General features: G+C 36.1%; 1 protein-coding gene across 1 annotated transcript in view; it reads left to right on the top strand.

Moving 5' to 3' along the window:
- The window catches only part of LOC109838803 (3beta-hydroxysteroid-dehydrogenase/decarboxylase-like), a 28,276-nt gene extending 5,814 nt beyond the window's left edge, over nt 1-22,462 (top strand). The window contains 12 exon segments of the mRNA XM_020407227.1: nt 1,929-1,978; nt 1,981-2,126; nt 6,124-6,294; nt 9,223-9,339; nt 9,447-9,526; nt 11,198-11,393; nt 11,870-11,987; nt 12,175-12,349; nt 20,064-20,220; nt 20,657-20,723; nt 20,804-21,016; nt 22,019-22,462. Coding sequence (XP_020262816.1) covers nt 1,929-1,978; nt 1,981-2,126; nt 6,124-6,294; nt 9,223-9,339; nt 9,447-9,526; nt 11,198-11,393; nt 11,870-11,987; nt 12,175-12,349; nt 20,064-20,220; nt 20,657-20,723; nt 20,804-20,973 — 1,447 coding nt within the window. The 3' untranslated portion in view covers nt 20,974-21,016; nt 22,019-22,462.

Genomic DNA, 24,082 nt, shown 5'->3' on the forward strand with positions numbered 1-24,082 from the left:
CGGGACTACTACTCTCATTCATATTGGAAGAATCAGATTAAACTGTAATCAGTGTCTCTAATTACATGGAACTACTAGTCCTGTATATTTTAAAGTGAATATATTACAAAATCGATCTTTTTTTACCAGCCTTGATGACGTGGCAAAAAAGAAGTTGATTTTACTAAATATCTAGCGGAAGGTATAATTTTGCTAATTATTGTTAAAAAAGCTTTTTTAAAAAGTTCTCCTTCACATGTATCATTGCTAACTATTTTAGCAACATATTCAAATCTTATACAAAAGCGAAATATGTAGCCAAAAAATAAACAAGTAGCTAAACTAAACATCTCTATAGAGGTGGGGATCCTGTTAGAACTATTCCCATAGCGGGTGTTTGTTTCGGGTGAGAACCATTTGAAAGAGGTGGAAAGTCTCTGACATGATCAGAAAGTACAAATATTTTCCCAATGGTTTCCATTTGTGTTTTACTAAAATTTTTTAAGAAATATTTTCTTTGAAGTGAGGAAACCATGCATTTTGCAAGTAAACCAATCCTCTGCGCAAAAAGTGATGAAATATGTAGGGAAAGATTTGAAATGGGTGAGCTTTTGATATTTAAACAATGGATGATAGGGGGAGTTGGTAAAACATAATTAATTAAATACCAAGATAGATGTTCTCATCCCAATTGGTTTCCTATTTTTGGCTTTTGAACAAAACAGAAGTATGACGTAGAAAACGTTTTCCTCCCCAATGTCCCCATGTTTCCATGTAGGGGTGAGCACGGTTCGGTTCAAACCGAAAAACCGACCGAACCGATCCGAACCGACCCGAAAAAAGCGGTTTTATGAGTAAGGCGGTTCGGGTCGGGTTGACAATTTTTCAAACCGACCCGACCCGAACCAACCGAATATATTCCCTTGCCTCAAACCCTACCCGTTTACCTGTTTACCCAAAGACAAAGCAAGTCCGTTACTAAAAAATTACAACGTCAGAGTCTAGTATTTAATCCAAAAGGACAAGTTACTTCACTTAAAAACAGTATACATACATGAGCAAGAATAATAAATTGAAGTGAAGTTAAAAAATAAATACATGCTGGCATAGGGTAATAAGAATATATAAAAGATAAATTGAAGTGAAGTTATACTTGATGAAGTTAGAACCGAACAAACCGAACCGAACCGCACCGAACCGATTTGCAATGGTTCGGTTCGGTTTTGAATTGTAGGTGGTTCGGTTCGGTTGTTCAAATTTTGGTAAAAACCGACCCGAACCGAACCGTGCTCACCCCTATTTCCATGCTAAAACAAAGAGAGAGGAAAAAATTGCTTTTTAGAAACACATAGAAAGAGTAGAAATAGGCTTTTTTTTTAAACTACTAGAAGGGGTACTAGAAGGGTATTTTATTTTTTTGGAAACCAAACAAACACCCTATAGAAGAAATGGAGTGATCTGCACTTCCTATACTAGCTCTCTAACCACCCTATAGAAGTGGGGCCCAAAGTTCTGTTCCACATCTACCTTTCTCGGGGTCCCAGTAACTGCTCACCTATTTCCTTGTTTTTCTCAGCGCCAAAAACCATCGTAGGTGTCACCGACCAACTCATCTCTCTCTCTCTCTCTCTCTAATGGAGTCAAATCCATGTCCGACCCCAAACCCTAAAACCATCACAGTCGCCTTCGGCCTCTCCTCCTTCATGCGGCCGCTCCTCGTCGCGGCGCCTCCTCAACGTCGCTGCCTCCGCCCGCCGCCGCGCCGCCGGCGATCTGGGCAACGGAGCTACGCATCGCCGACCCTCTCACCCCCAGGCCAAAGCCCCGTCGGATCGGACGCTTCACATTTCACAAGACCGCGATTCGACGAACTCAGATCGAGCTCCGAACCGGGTCAATCGAGGGGTCCATAGACCACCGTGTCTCGTGGACCCTAACGCACTCGGAAGGCGGCACCGCCGCGCTAGCGGCGAGGCCGCCGATTTTCTCAGCAACCACAGAGCGTGGTCGAGGGAGCGAGGAATGTTATTAGGGTTTGTAGGGAGTGCGGGGTTCAAAAGTTGGTGTACACGGGGAGCGCGGATGTGGTGTTTGATGGAAGGGGCGATTTAGTTGATGCAGATGAATCATTGCCTTATCCTGAGAAAGTAAGCATTTCGTTTTTTTATGGGATAAATTTCTTTGAAATCGATTGATATTGGGGAAAATGTTTGATATTTAAGTAATTAAATCTAGTTTTTAGCGGGAGTAACGAAATTAGGCAATGAATTTGGATGGGTGTTTTGGTGATTTATAACTATCATATCATATCATACTCACTTTAAAAGTACGAGTTCAGAAAAATCTTTCTATGGCCAATATTACCATTAGATTTTTTTGAATATTACATTGTTATCCTAATCTATTCTAATTATCTTATTTTCTTTGAATTGGTAACCAAATGATTTATTCTATTCATAATGAAACTTAACATGTTATTGAATAAAATATATACGTTTCATATAATTCAAATCATTTACTTATTTTAGTTCGTAGAGAAATCTAAAAAACATATGCTAGCTAGAAACTATAAATAACATAAACGCCTCTACAAAAACACCTTTACAAATTCAAAATTTTATTAAAGCATCTTAAACATTATGAATTTTACATTTTTACTTATCTCAATTCAGTGAGTAATCTGAAAAACATATGCTAACTAGAAACTAAAAATTTTTTAACTTTGGAGAAAATATCTTATAAGTTTTAAAAATTACAAAAACACCCCTAAAATTTTAAATTTATAAAAAACACCTTAAAAATGTCAAACTTATAAACATACTAAAAACCTACAAATAACACAAATAACCCCCAAAAATTTATAAAATTTGCAATATACACTCTGAATTTTTTACAAATTGCAAAATAAAACCCTCAAAATTGTAAAATTTATAAAAATCCTGATAATTTCTAACCTAATAGTATATTACAAATATAAAAATTATAAATATCCCCTACATAATTTATAATTTATAGAAAATACTGTTAAAGTTTTAAAGATTACAAACAATCCTTTAAAATTCAAAATTTACAAAAAATACCCTAAAAATTTTAAATTCATTAGTAAATTGAAAGCATAGGAAGTATTAATAGTCTATAAACAAAAAATACCCTAAAAATTTTAAATTCATTAGTAAATTGAAAGCATAGGAAGTATTAATAGTCTATAAATAAGTTACAAACTTTAGAAAAAGGCCTATAAGTTTAAAAAATTATAAAAATTTCTTAAAATTTAAAATTTACAAAAAAACTCTATGAGAATTTCTAACCTATAGACACTAAAATGATTATGCAAAATTACTAATAACCCCTAGAAAATTAAATTTTTTGTAAAAAAATATCATACACCTTTTAAAAGTATAGCTTTAGGAAAACTTTTCATGGTAAATATTACTCAAAACTTTTTTGAAAAGAACATAACTAATTAAAAATCTATTAAATTTGAAATTTATAAAAAATACCCTTAAAGTTTAGTACATTGCAAATTACCCCTCCAAAATTTGAAAATTTTTAATGATTTTTTTGTAATTCCTTAATTTCAATGTAATATTTAATAGTTTTGTGTATTTATAAATTATAAATTTTAGGGTGTTTTTTCACATTTTTAAAACTTTTGAGGGTTTTTATTTTGTAGTTTTCTAATTTTTCATTGTGTTTTCAGTATAATGCACATATACATCAATTAATGATGATATTGAAGAATAAGTCATTCTTAAGATTATTAGACCATAGTTAAGTGTGCACATCACTATTCATAGACAGTATAGTTTATATATGTAAAAAATTTCAGACAATCTATGTAGTGATTTAAATTTTTTTGACTTTAATGTACTATTGTTTACAAATTATATTTAATGTGAACCCATAATATAATTTTGACTGTAGTCGTTATAATTTTAATATGTTTGATTGATTGACTATATACATATATAGACCATAGATTACTTTACTTTCTCACATGAACTAATATTTGGTGCTTAATAATTTAAATTATTATTTTTAAATTCAATATAAAAGGAGCTTTAATAACATTTATTTATTTACCTATAGCATAATACAATCTCAATTCCTATTTTTTACTAGAGATTTATTTTATAGTTACACATTACAAATTAGTAACTAAAATAATAATTATTTATGCTTAAAATTAGGATGATTGTAGTTGGTCACTCACTATGAAATTTTAAAGATATATACCTTACTTTTTATAGCTATCTGCACTGCCCATGTATATTTTATAAATTAGTTCTTAATTTAACATATTAAATTACTTTTCCTTTGTAGACATTTCTTCTTTGACTTCTAGATTATGTAATCACTATATCACCATTCTAGCATAGAAAAGACCTCTCTAAATGGTTTCAAGCTAATGTTTGAGTTGTACTGAAGTATATACTATTGTTACTATGTGTATATATTTTTTAAGAAAACCATATCAACACTTTTTATATAGAAGAGAATATTCTAACATCTGATATTATAAAAATTAAATATAGTCAATTGAATAATTAGCAAAAGAGAACTTACATCAGAAAAGTGTGAATAATAAGATAAAGAGGAAAGGTAATGACATTACCAACAGTACTACAAATAGCAAACTACAATGTAAAAATTAACCTATTTTGTGGGGCCCAACTACTAGCTATAAGCATCAAGGTTTCCATATATATACTTTATAATTTATTAAAAAGGGTCATATAATCTTATATAATAAAATTGATTTAATATTAAATAGTAATATCATTGTAATAACATCATTATTAGAAAAAATTCTTTATGAATCGATGTGCTCTTTATGATATATAAGCTATGCACTCTAAATTCTTGTGTTTTTTATAGAACCAAAAAAATTGAATACGAGCCTCTAATATGTTGCTCTTACAACAGCAAAATTCACTTAGGATATATAAATATTCTAGATGAGTTATGTATTCTATATACAATACAATTATCCTAGACAAGTGAGTTATAATATTATTTTTTATTCACATCGTTTGGGGTAAGATTTTATAGGGACCTTGCATCAAAGAATTTTTTTTTATATTTAGAGCACATGTCGAAATATATCATAATCTCTCTGTTCTAATTTTGTAAGAAAATAATTCTTCATACTTTCAAATTTACTTCTATGATACAGAGAATGAGCTATCAAATTGAATGAGAATATTAGATAATATAAATATGAGAGAAACATCAACTAAAAATTAACATGAATATGAGTTAAATTACAACTAAAAGTTTAATGGACATATTGCAAGTAAATTCATATGCAAAATTATTTTGTGAATTGAATGATCACTCATCTTTTGAAGACTTTAAGATACTAATAAATAGAGATGTTGTACTAAATTAATGTGTTTATAACTCACAAATAGTAGATCACGTAGCCACAGTCTAGGTTGAAGGAAACAATGATAATATTTTATTTAAGAGAGATTATTGAATTGTTGATCAATCCTACAAAAAATTTTATTTACTTTTTTTATTTTTACTCTATTTTTAACAATTTAAATAATCATGATATTCAACCATGTGCATTGCACGTGTATCTCAATTCATGATATTCAACCATGTGCATTGCACGCGCATCTGAACTAGTAGTTATAAACAAGGAACTATAATAATTGAACAAGAAGGATAGACTATAGAGCACTTCGAGGTTTCTTTTAAACAATCATTTTTTGGGTACTCCAGATGTATTTTGTTGTAATTAGTTATCTTAATTGTAGTGTTGTGTAGTTTAACTACTTAGATCCAAAATATCAAACTAAGGTTTGTTTGTAGTTTTGAAAAATTTAGTTGTCTAAGTTCAAAGTTAGACTTAGCTGCAGTTTACAGAGAAATCTAACTACAAATTAGAAAACTACTCTAAGCTACTTGCAATCTGCGGTTGGCAAACCTATATTATGACTTAAAAGTACCCTGGTGTAGTATTAAAGCCAAACAGGCCCTTAGTAACTTGTATTTAATACCAAGCACAAAAAGCTATACTATTTGACAGTTCATTTTTAAAAATAATTATAATTATAATTATAATTATCTTCTTGGTCAGAATTAACGAATTACTTTTTATATTTATTATTATTTTTGAATCTTCTGGTGCAGTTTATGGATGTTATGGATGATCTTAGAGCTCAAGTGGAGATGATGGTTTTGGATGCTAATGGTAGAGATGGGCTCTCAACCTGTGTGTTGCGTGTTAGCAATCCATTTGGACCGGGTGATGATTGTTTTGTGCCATTTCTTATTGCCAAAGCAAAATCAGCATGGGCGAAGGTTCAAAAAATTATAACTTGTGATTTCTTATGTCTTTGTTATATATTGGTTGGTCATTTTGCTACCTTAAGTGCTTAATTGCCTCTATCAATTAGTATGTTTGTTTGAGGAGTTAGGATGACTTCCACACCCTTTTCATATTTATTTGCACATATGTCAGAGCGATCTGGATTAGAAGTTAATAAGGAACTAAAAGAAGAATTGATGATAGATAGCGGAAATGAACTTGGATCTGGAGAGCCTATCGGTAATGGTTGGAAGTTAACTTTAGTTAGATGCCTTTATTGTAAGAAAAGAAATTTAAAATGGATAAATTGGGTGATTTATGTTAAATGGTGATAAAAGAGATTACATACTTGGTCCTCTAGGTTCTTGCTTATGCAATCCGATGGTTAGAAAAACTTTCTAGGTGTGTAACAATATCATACATAATATGATTTTGGGCTTTATTTTCTTTTATTGTTATTTTTTGGAGACTTTCTGCCACCATATGGTTTGGCAATAATACCTGTCATTAAATAAGTAGTATCATCTCAAATTTTCTTTTGAAGTTCTTACTGTTGTACAGGTCTGTTATCTCTGTAATTTGATATTTTCTTTCCTTTATTATAGAATAAACTGATAATACGACAAAGAGGAATTACTACCAAATTGGATTGAAATACTTTATACTTCTTTGTGCATTTAAAAAAAATAAATTTACTTGTAGTTTAAAGTCTACAAGTTTGTACATAGTTGGTAACTTTAGGTTGAAAACATTTCTCACAAAAGCATTAACGAGTTAATATACTGCTATATCCTTAGCAAGTTGTCAATCTAACTATTCTTTTGGCACCTTCAAAAGGCAACTACAACAAAGATGACATCATATAAAGATTTGCTAAACTAAGATTTGCTAATTAAAAGTGTCGAAATGGAAACAATTTTAGAAATATAATTTATCATATTGGGAAGCTAAAGAACTGCTTGTGAAGCTAAATTCGAATCTCATGGGAATTTAAGTAAGAAACTAAATAAAGGAAGGAGAGAGATTTATATATAAACTTTCGATGATAAAAAAAAGAAATGGGGAAATTGTTTTAAATATCGGCTATCACATAAATATTGGGCGATAAAAAGTCTATATTAGATTGCGGAAATCAGGGTTATGTTGGGGATATGCAGTAAATATGAGGGTGTCATATTGGATGACGTTCATGCATAATATAACATTCTGATATGTATCTAAACATATTTAATGATTTCTAAACATAAGATTGCATCATGATATATCGTTAGGATGACTAACAGATTGTAGAAATTTTCTTCTCAATTGTGTCATGAAACCTTCAAAGTGCATAATATTAAAAGGGACGTAGAGAGAGATTAGAGAGAGGTAGAGAGATGAAGGGGTGGAAGAAGAGTGGGGGATGGAGAGAGAGAGAGAGAGAGAGAGAGGGGTGAGAAGGGCCGGAAAGAGAGAAGGGGCTTACCAGTTAAGAGCAAGAGAGAGGAGCGAGAAGGAAATGGCTAGAATTTTTGTGAGATTAATTGTGATTTCTGAAATAAAGGGAGAGTGTTATTTGGTATTTTAGTCAGATTGGAAACCCAAAACCAAAACCAAACCCAAAAATAACATAAAGGAAAACCCCAATATCGATTGTTTTTGCGGATATCGGGTATCAGCTGATATATATGTAAAAAATCTAAAGATTGGAAAATGCTACAAACTTGTAAATATTGTTGCATACTGTTGTAGAATCCGATATTGATATGTTGACCAATATTACACTGAGTAGAGAAATCGATAATGTTAATTATTAAATGTAACATTGATTTAAATGCCAAAACCTTTGTTTGTATTAGGGACTATGGACTAGGTGGACTCTATCTATAACTTAAACGGTTAAACCTACAAGTCTTTGTCCCTATGCAAATCTCTTCACTTGTGAGATCCATTTAGAACTAGACCCGATTCTATGCAACATTTGCCAATAGTGGTTACAATATTGTCGTAGTAGTTTCACTGTTTTAAATATAGGCCGATTTTATCGATTTATCGCCGATATATAAGGTTTGGTCTGTGGCCGATATGATTTGTGCAAAAATTTATTGCATATCATTTTTTGGCTAATTTGTCCTGGTATATCAGTGGAAATCCGATAAAGCGGCCAATTTCTTGTGGGTTAAAAATTGTTTGATTTTCTACAATTTATATTCTAAGTGAACGGTTCAGGTTTGGAGGCAAAAATCCTCTTTTTTTCATACCCAATCCGCATCCACTAAACAAAACCCATACTATCCTATTCTATTTCACATCCGCTCATTGTGTAAACCTAATTCTCGCCGTGTTCACTGTTCTCTCCCCCAAATCGCTTGCAAATTTCTCAATTGAAGACGTTTATCGACATACTTTCTCGAAGATCCTCTCTCGATATTTCATAATGTGCTTAGATTACATTTTAGGACATTATATTATACATGCTCACCATCCGATATGACACTCCGATTTTTGCAACTTACCCCCGATAACCAGGATGCAATAGGAATTTTATCCGTCCGATATATTTCCGATAACCGATATTTAGGACGTTGAGTAGTTTGAGGTAGTGTTATCACTACAGGATCTATTGTGCTGAAAATAGTCTCTCTTCACACAGTCAGAGGTACCACGTCATGGAACCTTCTCAATGTAGAGGCCTGCTCCATGCAGAAGTTTATTTATACGGTATTTTCTTTGATGATAATGATAATGAGGCTGATTAGTGTTGACCTTGCTTTCAATTGTTCTCAGTTTGCCAACTGCCTTGTTTATTTATTTATTTCTTTAAGGATAATATTCATTGATTTTCATGTCTCATAATGAAGTATATGTTTCTTTTGCTTTCTTGTTACAACCATGATGAATTATTTTGCACCTCTGTAATTAAGCAATGCTTGTCATTTCAGTTTATAATTGGAAGTGGTAAAAATTTGTGCAACTTTACCTATGTGGAGAATGTAGCCCATGCTAATATCTGTGCTGAGCAAGTCCTATGTTCAGAAGCAGCTTCAGTTGCTGGAAAGGTACTGATTTGGAGATTATTCCATTATTCGTAGTTTTACTTACCATTATGATTCTATATTTGATCTTACAGCCTTAGTACATTTACTTGACATTTCTATTTTTGCAGCCATTTTTCATTACAGACCATGAAAAGGTGAAGTTTTGGGATTTCAATTCTAACATATTGGAAGGTTTGGGATATCAAAGGTAAATTCCTTTAAGTCATTTCATATAGTGCTCCAAGAATACGCTAGTCCCTCCACGATTCCAAGGCAGTGGACTTGAACATGTCTGTCTGGAATGCATTTTCCTTTCCTTCAATTGCTATCCCGTGAATAGCCAACTGAGTTTTCTGATACACAATGTTGTTTCTGCGATTCTTAAGTTTTACTTTACATGTTCACGCTCCAAAACCAAATGCTTGTAAGGAAAGAACAAATTTGCAATGGGTGCATGTCCTCCTCTGGAAACTTTTTTCTGTGATTTGTTTCCAACAAGGTTGTGAGAATGGATTTCTTTAATAGATTTTCAGGAACGCCTTCATAAGACCTGCAGTCTTAATTTTGATATCTTTTATTTCACAGTACATGCTTTTAGCTGCAACAGCTTTAGTTTGGTTAAATAGATTGTCACATGAAAGGAAGTTTTAAGCGCTCACTGTAGGTTTTTGCAGATACTTTGCTACTTGTAATATTTTGAGCTGTTTGGTATCCATGAACATGCCTCAGGACTGGTGAATTAGTTTTGGGCAATGAAACACAATGCCTTCTGATGACTGGTTGGTTGTTGGTACTGGCAGTAGCCGCAGTACATATTTGAAAGGTGTGGGGTTGACAGGCAGGGCTACTTGTAGGATATGTACATTTATCCATGAATTAAGTGCACAGAAAAGTTTAAGTTTTCCCGTGTTTCCTTTGGCCTATATTTACATGTATCCTTTTCGTTGTGTTGATATATGTTGTTAGGTAGGTAGGCCTACACCAATGGAAATGATAAGGATTTGAAAGTGGTCACTCTAATCTCCATGTTGTAAAAAGTATAAGTGGTGCTTCTGTTTCTTCTTGATGTGGAATCTGATTCCTTATATAAAAAAGATCCCCTCAGACACCAATTTTTCTGGTTTCTCACTCTAGTGCTATCATTACTATCCAAGCAATGTTGCCTGCATTTCATTTCTATATTGTATAACTAGTTCTGTTGACATTCTCACACAAGCTTTTGATTCATATGTAAATTGCAATAGGTTGAAGTTCACTTTTATAGCAAACATACCATTTGTGTCATCAAGAAGCAGCAAAAGCTAAATAGAGTGTGAAGAAATGCTTGTATATTTCATTATAGCATAATTCTTCCTTGTTTAAGCCAATATTTGTAGATTTTCACTTTTTCCATATAAAAAGATAATATTTAACAATTGGAGATCACAGTATATTCTTAATTTCAGGTCTGAAATTCATTCATGTCAAGTTTATTTTTCTATTTATTGTGCTAGTTAAAAGGGGCATGTCCAAGTTGCTTCTGTCTGTCTGACTCATGACATATCTGCTTACTCTTGCTATTATATTTTTCTTGTGCACACATGAAGACATTTGATTCTTGTAAAGGTAGAAGGCTTAGGCGCATACAAGCATTTTGATTTTTACACTTAATTTAATAAGAAGACAGCAAAGGATGATGTTCACTCTTATAGTAAACATACCATTAAATTGTTATCATTACATAGTGAAGCTAAACAGGGTGCACAAAAATGCTTTTATATTTCATTATAGCATTATTCTTCTGTCTTAAACCAATATTTATAGATTCTTGCACTTAACTACATGAAAAGTATGTGTTGACTATTTCTTAATTGGAGATGATGATATATTCTTAATTCAGGCCTAAGATTCATCTTCCAGCCAAGCTTGTTTTGCTGCTTATTGTGCTAGTTAAAGGGGCTGGTCAGAAATCGTTGTCTAGATCATACAGTCCTCTGCTTACTCCTGCTATGGTGCATGTTGTATCATGTACAAAGACTTTTGATTCTTCTAAAGCTCAAAGGCTTATTGGATACTCGCCTGTCACTTCTTTAGAGGTTAGCATGCTTCTGAATTTTTGTTGAGGTTGTCCACATATATGCTGAACCACTTATCCTTTTGCATGGCTCGACTTTCTGCTGATCCTATCCTATATTTTACTCACTATTTTCTTTTTTAAAAGATATATGTTGATACGTTTAATGCATGGAATTTTGAATTTTGACTGCCTGATTTTTTTAAAAAAATTGTACTCTAGAAAACTTACAAGCTGACCCTTCTTTATGCGTTAAAATATTAAGCTTTACTGATTTGGAGCTAGGGTGTTTTGCAGGAATTGATTGTGTTCCCATTTCTAATTTGTCAAGTAGATTGTTGAATCATATTGATGTCTTATTATTATTATTATTATTATTATTATTATTCAATATCTGTTGACTTTTAGGTCATATAGCTTTGTTAAAGTATACAGTTTGAAAAAGCAGCAAACACATTGTAGTTTCAGTAGTTTTGATTCTTATTGCCGGATGTGCAGGATGGTATTTCAGTTACTGTAGAATCATTCTCACAATTAGCGAATGGATTGCCCTATTTAAGACAGAAAGACTTTTCCCAACCATCAAAAGCAGAATTGTTGCTAGGCAGTGGCAAAGGTGGGTCATAGAACTTCATTTAAGATTATCTTCTGAGTATTATGATTTACTTCTGTGTCAAAAGACATCATCAGCAACTTTAGCTTTATAAAGGAGTTAAAATGAAATGGTAGTTCTGTTAATTTAAGTATTTCTCTTTCTTACGTCCATTTTGATGTCTTTGGACTTTATTTTATCTTTATTCCAGTTGCCGATATTTTGCTATGGCGAGATGAAAAGAGAACATTCACATGCTTACTGGGATTATTTCTGTTGTTTCACTGGTTTCTGCTCTCTGGGAGAACATTTATATCATCAACTGCCAAACTCCTATTGCTGCTCTCATCCATTCTTTTCAGCCATGGTGTTCTTCCTTGTTCAATGTAAGTAACATTACAATTGATCCTTCCCCCACTTATTGGAAATTTGAATAGCCAGAGACCCTATTTACTCATAGTAGTATCGAGATTGGTTTAATGTGTGTGGAAGAAGAGTCTAGAGATTTAGCAATGCTCCAGAGTTCAGAGTAGTTGGATGATTCTTGTAGATCTTGTAATGGGAAAACATAACCTTAAGCAGAGGCAAAGTTGGTACTCACAGAAAATTTGCGACGGACCTTTCTCATAGCTTCACACAGAACTTAAGGAGTTGTAATTTGTTTAGTAAAGTTTCAAAGCTCACAAATGCATGGAACCTTCTAACCTGTTTGACCCCAAATTGTTTCTCCTGACCTTCATAAAGTTGCTGAAACCATATACCATGTCTACAGTTATATTATCAGTTAAATCTTAAATAAAATGCTCATACTCATTTCGGCTTCCACTGACATGTTCGTGTTAGCAGCCCTAGCCCCACTTTTTTGACAAAGGAGAGTTTGGCTACCTAATTTTAGGTGAAGTTTGAAAAAAAGGGTTGTGGGCCCCACAAAGACGGGTCCCATCAATATATTTTATTAGTGCATAGTGTTTTTCCAAACACTATAAATAGGATCATAAACTCTTAAGAAAAGCTCATCTCAGGAATAACTCCTCTCATAGAAGAGTAAGACAGAAAACACAGAGAGAGATTGTGAGAGTTCTTAGAGTGTATCTGATCAAGAGAGGGTGTTCTCTTTGATCTATTCTTTTGGGATATAAAAAAATTTGGCGTCGTCGTTGCACCGTGAAGTAGCTCCGAAGGAATGAACCATGTATATCTATGAGTACTGTGATTGATTTTTGTGCCTTTATTCTGTGTATTACGTCTCTGTTCGAGACGTTATTGTTGGTGTGTACCCTAACAACTGGTATCAGAGCCTGACTTAGAATATATATATCTGTTTATTGTATGCTCTGTGGCTGCCATTAAAAGTGGATCCTCTACATCAGAAAATAAGTTAGATTATTATTTACTCTTTTAATGCGCTAGGCATTATTCACGAATACGATACTATTTACAAGCACTGTTACTATTCACAAATACGGTTCGAGAAAGACAATCTTTTGCCATGGGATCTACAGTTGAAGACAACAGGCTTCGAATTGAGAAATTTCGACGGCCAAAATTTTAGGTATTGGAGGATGCAAATAGAAGACTATTTATAGCAGAATGATCTTTTCCTACCCCTCCAAGGAGAAGCAGAGAAACCTGAGAAAATGGATGACGATAAGTGGAAGGTGCTCGATCGTAAAGCACTTACCACCATCAGGCTCAACCTTCACCAGCATGTGACTTACAACGTATCACATGCGACCACCACCAAGGAGTTGATGGAGGTCTTGGAAGCGCTGTATGAGAAGCCGTTTGCTTCAAATAAGGTGTACCTGATGAAAAAACTGTTCAATCTAAAGATACAACAAGGAGCTCGCGTGGTGGACTTCTTGAATGAATTTCAGACTGTGGTGCAACAGCTTGCTGCAGTAGATCTCAAGTTCGATAATGAGATCCAAGCTCTTCTGTTACTTTCTTATCTACCAGATTCATGGGCGAATATGGTGATGACGGTGAGCAACGCCAATGACAATGACAAGATGAAGCTCGACACAGTGATTGGGGTAATTCTGGATGAAGAATCTCGTCGTAAAGTCTCAGGAGCTGATGCCTCTAGTAGTGGGAGTGCTTTGCATATCAAGGCACGAGGACGTGCGCAGAAGAAGGGTAGGGGACGACGAGACCAATCGAAATCTAGAGAGAAGTCTAAAGGGCCGAACCCAAATGGTTACAGTGAAGGGAAGTGCTTCAGATACGAAAAGAAAGGTCAATTTGCATGGGACTACAGAGTTTCTGTTCCAACATCAGCAGGGGATGATCGGGCTGACGGTGTAGCCAATCTCATGCACGAGACAGATTCAGATGCGCTTCTCCTATCCCTAAAAGACAAAAGCGATGCGTGGGTCATCGACTTTGGTGCATCTTTCCGTGCAACCTCATAACAAAATCTGTTTTCATAATTCGTGAAGAAGGATTTGGGGACAGTCTATCTTGACGACGATCAACCTTGCAAGGTTTCCGGGAAGAAAAATTATACCCTCAAGATGGAAGGCGGGACCACCTTGACGCTGAACGATATTCGGCATGTACCGGATCTCAGGCGAAATCTTATATCAGTCGAGCAACTGACTGACTCCAGTTACAGAGTATCCTTCGAGCAGAAAAGCTGAAAGGTGTCCAAAGGTGCCTTGGTGGTGGCACACGACAAACCCGAAGGGGCTCTTTATATCGCCAACGGGAAGATCAACCACTTGCTTGTCGCAGGACAAGCATCATCATCATCATCCGTCGACTGCATGACTTGGTATCGACGACTTGGCCACATGAGCGAGAAGGGGATGCAGGTTATGATCGCGGGAGAGAGGCTTTCGGGTCTGAACAAGATCGATCTGATTTTATGTGAGGACTACATCTTAGGCAAACAAAAGAAGGTGAGCTTCAATAAAACCAGATCGGCTCTAAAACTACAGAAATTGGAGTTGATGCACACCGATGTGTGAGGACCTGCGCAAGTCCTATATGTTAGAAATTCTCTTTACTTTGTCACTTTTATTGATGATGCTACTAGAAAATTGTGGGTGTTCTTCTTAAAGCACAAGTCAGATGTTTTCATCATCTTCAAGAAGTGGATTGCATGTGTGGAGAACGAAACATACAATAAGCTGAAGTGCCTAAAGTCTGAGAATGGAGGCGAGTATTGCAGTCAGAAGTTCGAGAACTTCTGCTCATCCCATGGGATTAGAAGATTGAAGACCGTCTCAGGCACACCTCAGCACAACGGAGTGGCGGAGCGTATGAATCGTACTATCTTGGATCGCGTTAAAAGTATGAGGATCCACTCCGTAGGGCTGAGCACGGTTCGGTCAAAACCGAAAAAACCGACCGAACCTACCGAAATTTAACGGTTCGGTTCGGTTTTAGTTATAATTCGGTTCGGGTCGGGTTGAAAATTTTTCACCCCAACCCCCCCGAACCGACCGCTTATATCCCTTACTATTATTTAACCCATGCGGTCATACCCATGCTTCATTTACCCGACCCATTCTTCATTTCTATAAAATCCCAACTCCTCACCATCCTAAACCTAAATCTCCAATCCACTGTTTTAAATATCGGCCGATAATCGATATTATCGGCCGAGTTATCGGATTTGGTAGCTCTCCGCTAGGATAAATTGGATTTTTAATCAGTTATCGTTTTTCTAGGTTTATCGGCGATTTATCGGCGTTATCGGCACTTATCGGCCGATAAGTAAGACTTTTTTATCGGGATTATCGGGATTATCGGCCCATTTTGACTAACATTATATTTTTTCAAGGCTATGATGCAAGTTTCGCTTTCTACAATTGGTTAATGATTCTAAACATGATGATTTACATTTTGGTATATTTATATTTCATTAAGCATGATTAGATTATATTTTTTAATTGTTATATTATATATACACATCATCCAGTATATCACTCCGATAAATACTACTTATCCCCGATATATCCCCTTTTTCCTTTATCCGATAAGGATTTTGGCCGTCCGATAAATCCCCGATAACCGATATTTAAAACCTTGCTCCAATCTCACTCTTCAGCCGTCGCTGCTCCGTCCCAAGTCCTCGACGCTCAGTCCTCCAAGCTCCCGACGACGACGCTGGCCAGTTTAGCCTCCGCATCGACGAGCCCTGCACCGCCACGTTCGAGATCAAGATCCACTACAACTCCTCCGTCTCAAATTTCTTTAGTCATCCAACAATGGACTTGTTCACAAACCTCTACCATGAGGTCCAGAACAAAAGGAGCTCGAAATACTGGATCTTGGCGAGGAAACCCACGGCGAGGTGCTCAAGGCTCTGTCTTGGGCGCTGATGAGGACCGAAGAGACCTTCTTGGGTTGCGCTGGCATGATGGTCTCCGAGAATCCGGAGCTCTCTTTGATGGGTTCTTGTGTTTTGGTGACGGTGATGAAAGGGCAGGATGTTTACCTGATGAACGTCGGCGACAGCTGAGCAATTTTGGGATGAAGGGGAGGAGGGACTTGAGGAGCATTAACGAGGAGGTGGATGATGAATTGCTCGATCTGGTCACTCTGCAACTTACACTGGATCGCAGTACCTGTGTTAAAGAGGTGAAGGGCTGGTTTTTGAATTGTTCATTTCGCTGGATTTTAACGTTATTTGATTTGATTGATCATATGATTTTGATGCGTGTTTTTTGTGCGTGTTTTGATTGCTGGAGGTTGTTAGGATCAGGAGCGAGCATCCTGATAACATTTCGGCGATTGTGAATGATCGGGTGAAAGGCTCGTTGAAGGTCACAAGAGCTTTCGGGGTTGGATTCCAGAAACAGGTACCTATTTTCTCAAGCATTTTAAATTTAATATTGCCGAATATATCAAGAATGGACGCTCAAATTTTGAATGCATTTGTTTGTTGGATGAAGTTGGAACCGAACAAACCGATCCGAACCGCACCGAACCGACTTGCAACAGTTCGGTTCGGTTTTGAATAATGGGCGGTTCGGTTTCGGTTGTTCAAAATTTGATAAAAACCGACCGAACTGACCGACCGAACCGACCATTTGGTTACCCCTACCACTCCGGATTGTCTAGGAATTTTTGGGTCGAAGCTGTCAATATTGCTGCATACTTGATCAACCGCGGGCCATCCGCGACTCTTAATTATAGGATACCTGAAGAGGCTTGGACCAGAAAAAAGCTAAAACTAGAGCAATTGCGAGTATTTGGTTATGATGTCTATGTCATGACCAATCCTGCAGACCGATCAAAACTTGATCCAAAGTCAAAGAAACTCTCTTTCATCGGCTATGGAGGAGATGAGTATGAGTATCATTTCTGGGATCACGATACGCGCAAGGTGGTGCGCAGTCGTGACGTCGTGCTCCATGAGAATGCAATGTACAAGCCCAAAGAGGTGAGTGAGAGTCAGCTATCTCCCCCTCTTTTCCTAGATGTTACTAACAGTGAGGATGACGGTGCAATACCTATCAGCATAGAAGACGGAGACCAAGAGAACGTGCCGGATGTACAACAGCAGGATCCAGTAAAGTTACCGATCGCAATTCGCAAAACTCCAAGAAATCCAATGGTGCCAGAGAGGTTCCTTTCCACTATGAATTATCTTCTTCTGACTGACAATGGTGAGTCAGAAAGCTATGAGGAGGTACAGCAGACCGGTAAAGCTCGGGGCGAGTGAGAGTCTGCCATGAAGGAAGAAATGAAGTCCTTGATGAAGAATAGGACTTGGGACCTTATAAAACTTCCAAGAGGGAGAAAGGCTCTTCACAATCGATGGATTTATCGGGTCAAGGATGAAGTCGATGGACGGAGACGCTACAAGACGAGGCTTGTAGTGAAGGGCTATGAGCAGAAAGCAGGGATAGACTATTCTGACGTTTTCGCTCTCGTCGTCAAGTTGACCACGATCCGGACTGTGCTGAGCATTGTGGCAGTTCGAGATCTCCATATAGAGTAGATAGATGTGAAGACGGCATTCTTTCATGAAGATTTGGAGGAAGAGATCTATATGCATCAACCGGTGGGCTTTGAGGAACGAGACAGGGAAGGCCTCGTGTGTTTCCTGCGCAAGAGCTTGTATGGCCTGAAGCAAGCTCCGCGACAGTGGTACATGAAGTTTGAAAACTTTATGGAGGAGAATGGTTTTCTCAAATGTGACACAGACTATTGTTGCTTCATCAAGAGATATGACGAATCTTATGTGATACTCTTGATTTATGTTGATGGCATGTTGATTACATGGCTCGACTTGGCCCGCATTAAAGAACTCAAGGGGCGTCTCACTGAGTGCTTCGAGATGAAGGATTTGGGTCCAGCAAACCAGATTCCGACAGATCAGCACGGAGGCTGAGGTTGTCTCAGAAGGTATACATTGAGAAGATTCTTGAAAAGTTCGGCATGGAGAAAGCTAAACCAGTGGGCTCACCGTTTGTAAGTCATTTCAAGCTATCGAAGATCCAAGCACCAGAGACTGCTGAAAAGTATGAGTTCATGGCCAACATACAATACGCATCTGTCGTCGGGAGTTTGATGTATGCGATGGTGTGTATAAGGTCAGATATTGCACAAGGAGTGGGAGTTGTGAGCCGCTTCATGAGCAATCCGGGGAAACAACACGGGTGCGGTCAAGTGGCTTCTACGCTACTTGAGATGCTCGTCCGACTGTTGTCTTGAGTATGGCGGGACAGATTTGCAGTTAGAGGGCTTTTGTGATGCAGACTACGCATGAGATATAGACTCAATAAGGAGCACGAACGGCTACATCTTCATCTTGGATGGTGGAGCGATAAGTTGGAGATCCAAGTTACAGGATATTGTGGTTTTGTCAACAACCGAAGCCGAGTACGTGTCTGCAGCAGAGACAGCAAAGGAGTTGCTATGGTTGAAGGCTTTTCATCTCGAGCTTGGAGTAAGCTTTGAGAAATACTTCATCCACTACGATAGTCAGAGTGTCATTCACTTGTCAGAGAACGACGCATTTCATGCTCGGACTAAGCATGTTGACTTGAAGCACCATGCCATACGGAGATGGAAAAGCAGGAACGAGTTCAAGCTTGTGAATATTGATACGAGGTACAATCCAGCCGATATGCTGACCAAGTCAGTTCCGCTCTAGAAGGTGAGGCTGTGTGCAACCTCATATGGCATCCGTTGAGAATGTTGAGGGCCGTGCAAGACGCTAAAGATACAAGATATCCGGATGATGCAACCAAGAGTGGTGTGAAGATATGATTGATACTCAATCAAATCTTGAAGTGGGAGATTGTTAGCAGCCCCAACCCTACTTTTTTGACAAAAGAGAGTTTGGCTATCTAATTTTAGGTGAAGTTTGAAAAAAGGGTTGTGGGCCCACAAAGGCAGGTCCCACCAATATATTTTATTAGTGCATAGTATTTTTCCAAACACTATAATTAGGATCCTAAACTCTTAAGAAAAACTCATCCCAGAAACAACTCCTCTCATAGAAGAATAAGAGAGAAAACACAGAGAGAGATTGTGAGAGTTCTTGGAGTGTTTCTGATCAAAAGAGGATGTTCTCTTTGATCTATTTTTTTGGGATATAAAAGAATTTGGCGTCGTCGTTGCACCGTGGAGTATCTCCGAAGGAGTGAACCACGTATATCTGTGAGTACTGTGATTGAGTTTTGTGCCTTTATTCTGTGTATTACGTCTCCGTTCGAGACGTTATTTTTGGTGTGTACCCTGACAATTCGTTCAATAGTCTTCCATCAAAAAGTTTGGCAGTTGCAAATGCTCAGTTCTGCTTTCCCTCATAAAAGCACAGATTTAAAAAAAAAAAATTAGATGAGTAGGAGGTCCTTTTATTTATGATATAATGCATAAACACAAGAGTAGTATCTGAGTGTAGTTGAAAGTGGTGATCGTCACATAAAGCTAGAGGCCATTTAATATATGAACTACTAGTCTTCTGGCGGAAGTCCTCAGTTCCAAACGTAACCTTCAAACACCAACATCAGACATAGTTGTGTGTGCAAGTGTGGAAGAAATTTTATATGCAGTGCTTTTACAGTGTGCAGAATGCAAAAGCAAATTGTTGTGTCAAGCCATTACATTAATGCAAGATTTCTTTCTGCATGTCAGGTTTGGTTTTTCTATCGAGAAGATGCCCTCGTCTTACTTTGAGGTCTCAGAATCAGTTGTGAGGCACTCGCTTAACACCATAGCATCTATCTGGAACAATGGTTTATCTTTATTGAAGTCAGTATCTGAAGGAGGCAATTGGAATATCTTCATAAAGGTTAGAGGAATTATTCGACTTTCTTGGCACGTGCTTGTAATTGTTATATTAATTGTGGGTTTGTATGAATATGTTTTGTTAAGCTTTTGTGCTTGCATAATGTAGGTTAGAACATTGAACTGCTCATTCACAGACCATATTTAAGTTACGCAAACCGTAATTTCCTAATGGAAGCTTTTGATATGTAACATTGTTTTATTTCTCGCAAGATCTAACATAAGTTCTTGGCATGCTTAGACATGTTTCTTTGCAATTGTACTATTCATGGGATATATAATTCCTTTACAGAGCTTACATCCATACTGAAGTTCTAGTTATTGTTCCTCCAAGTATGTGGCGCATACGTAGTAGAATAAGCATTGGATGCAGATCTAATTCAAGTATGTTTAACAGGTGGCTGATATCTATTTTTGGTTTGTTTCTGCTTAACTATCAGGTGATTGGTTCTTTGTATTTGGTCAAACTGCTGTTGCCATTCTCCTTCTCAGTATTGATTGCTATTGGTATGTGACTGAACATAATATTTCAAAAGCTTATGGTGATTGTTCAATGCACTCATCCTTTTTTTGCCCCCTTTGCGCAGGCGTTATTTGCTTGTTCTCCTTCTTCATAATATATGAACAATGTGAAGAAGAAGTTGAGAAACTGGTTACAATTTCTGCATCTGGATTGAAGAAGTCAAAGGAATTCTTGAGCACTAAGTTGTCAAGTTTCCTAGCTACCTATGTTCATAAGAGTGAAAAAGTTCAGTGAGAATGGCAAAGGTGGACCTACAACTCAGAATATATAGTTTGAAGTAAGATGGAATACATTAAGTTTCTTTAATAATACCAACTGGGTCTAAAACAATCAGTCAAGAAGGTCATCATTGCACAAAATAATTCTTATTTGATTAACGTACTTTCCATTTATGATTTTTTAGCTACTTTTTTTAATGCAAGATATTTCTCTTTAGTGTTCCTTCATCATCTTGGTAAGATTCTTTTACATTCTTTGTCAGCCAGGCAGTGCTCTCCTTTAAAAGAGCACTAATTGACTGTTCAAATAACAGAAAATCTCCATTTTTGATTTTTATAAAATTTTGAATGCCAAAGATGGTGCATTAGGGGGTCATTTACATTGATGCATATCTAATGGATAACAATGTCAACATCTAATAAAAATATTATGATATAGTTACAAGAGGTGAGGCCAAGAATATGATGGGTTCAATCACTGGGCAAGGACGTCAACTGGGCTCTTTGGAGATACTATGAACAAGACTCAATGGAGGAGATAAGATTATCATATTTGCAAAATCATACGGTGACTGATACTTGTTAATAATCATGTCATCATGTGCATTTGAAGTGAGGCAGACACAGTTTTTATGTGCATATGAGTATCATGCACATAAGAAATCAGCTTTCTAATCAGTTAATATGAGTATTGTCAAGAAAGCATTGTTTACTTTGCTTAGCCAGAAAACAGAATGGCAACGAAAACTCACTACACTGTGGATCTGGTGCCGGCAGAAAATGTGAAAACCCACAGTTCATTTGATTGCAGCCTCCAAGTTACTTTTCTTTGTTGTATGGTCTCATCGCGAATGTTAAGCATAAATTGATGAAACATAGATAGTGCTCTTGAAGTTTTTTCTCTTTTCTTTTGGTGGAAACTTTAATGAACCTGGCTCATCCTTCTCACGCTCATCAAAGTGCTAGTAGCCTACTGTGAAATACTACCGGGCTAACAACATTTTTTTTTGTCAATGGAGTTTTTGATCAATTAATTATACAGGCTTCTTTGGTCCTTGCAGGCATCAAGATGTATAGATCACAAAGGCTTTGGTAGCAGATATAACTCAAATGTCGTCAGCATTCTCAGCTATGAGCTGTTCCTTGCTGTGAGCGGAGATTGACAACTGCCAACTGCCATGTATGATGCCTAAAAGTACCCTGAAATCTTGGAATTTGATTATGAACATTGTGGTTTGCTTTTATGCTCAGAATAAATTTTGTTGGGATGAGAAGAAAAGGCGATACAAAGAACGACATAAAAAGATTAATAACCAGTGGTATTGATAGTTTTAATGACTTGAAGCAGTATCATGGGAGTAGCAGGTATATTAAAGACATTACTCTTGCAAACTAGCACTGTATATCTATGTGCAATTCAAGCTACATAGTAATTGCTCACAAAGTGGTCAACATGTTCAGTGGAGAAAAATGTCCTTAATATTAAGGGGGATTTCTCTTGCATTTGGACTTGGAGTTTGCAGGTGTAACATAGAAAATCGAACTGAAATGTGCTGTGTATTGTTTGAGCAGGACCAGAATTTATTCATCAAAGTAACTCATCAAAGATATCAGGACACACAAAAAAAAATTAGAAGGGTAGGTTACACTAAACACCAAGAAGTTTTAGTTTCTTGCAGTAAACCCCCAAAAACTTCTAAACCACACTAAATTCCTAATAACTATTGGAATTGCAGCAAACCTGCAGTAGGTTTCCCCACTTTGCAGATTACCCTTCCGTGCTTTGGCAGATAAACCCCCTTGCTAGTGTAAGTCTACATTTTACATTGCCAATGGATTTTAGATCATAAATATGGATTAATGCTGTCATCGGCATTATATGCAAAACGTGAAAGCTTATTGTTTTGTTTTTGGAATTCCAATGTTGCTAGAGGTCTAGGGGCGTGTTTGGTTCACCCTAAATTATTGGAAACAAGGTGTTTTTTTAGGATTCGGAACATAAAGTAGGTTTTTGTCATTTTAGGATTCCAAAAGTTGGGTTTGTTTCAAATTTTTTTTAAGAAAATGTTTCTTAAAAAGCCTCTAAACAGTGATTTTTTTTGGACAACCCATCTTTTGGCTAGGAAATGGGTTAGAAAACTGACAAACCGCTGACAACTCATCATTTCCTCTCACTAACTCTTCTTATTATTTAGAAAAGAAACAAATTTGAGTTTTGGATATGCTTTCCTATTCTTTACTTTATCATTCCATATCATACAGAAGTTTTGGATTCCTTTCATATCCTAAAAAAAAAATTTAAATTTGGTTTCTTGTCAGAGAATTCATTTCCATAATTTTATGAAAGTAAACCAAACAGCCCCTTAGTGTATTTTAAAAGCTTTTGCGGTTTTACAACTTCTTGGGTTTAGTGTAATTTGCCCTTACATATACAATAGTACGAATATTATTAGCTATGAATATCCTACTCCATATAATATATGATTTTTCAGCTAACAAAGATGTCCATTATAGGTTTTTAACTTGAAATATAATATTTCATATTGTACCATTTTCTTGCGGATCCTTTGTTGTGAATTCTTTTTTCATGCTGCTGTACAACTAGTACCCAGAGCCTACCAGTCACAAGAAAAAGAAGAAAAAGTACAAAGGGTATAAGAAAAAGTGCTTAATTGCACTTAAAGACCTTGCACTTAAGTGATTTTTTTCCAATTTGAAAAAAAATATCTCAAAGTACCTAAATTTTCATAGATAAACGCTTAAAGTTTTAAAATATTGCATCAATGCCTTCTTGTTTACCCGATCTATATAAATGCCCCAAAATTTATAAATGACATCAGTTAAATATCCAGAGTTTCTAAGAGTTTCACTTCACTATCCTCTATTATGCAACATAGAAAAAGGATGATGATGTTTGGGTTATTTTTAACTATAAGATATTCATTTACAGTACTTGAATACTTTAGAATATTTTTAACTATATGATGATGTTTAAGTGCAATTAAAGCGAAAAAACTGCAATGCATGCTCATAAAAAGTTTGTAAAAGAGATTAGCTTAATTAATTTAATGCAATAAAAATTGATTCGCCTTCGGGGAACTATGAAATTGAAATATCCCACCACC

This window comes from Asparagus officinalis, chromosome 4, assembly GCF_001876935.1.
Source record: "Asparagus officinalis chromosome 4, Aspof.V1, whole genome shotgun sequence".
Lineage (NCBI taxonomy): Eukaryota > Viridiplantae > Streptophyta > Magnoliopsida > Asparagales > Asparagaceae > Asparagus > Asparagus officinalis.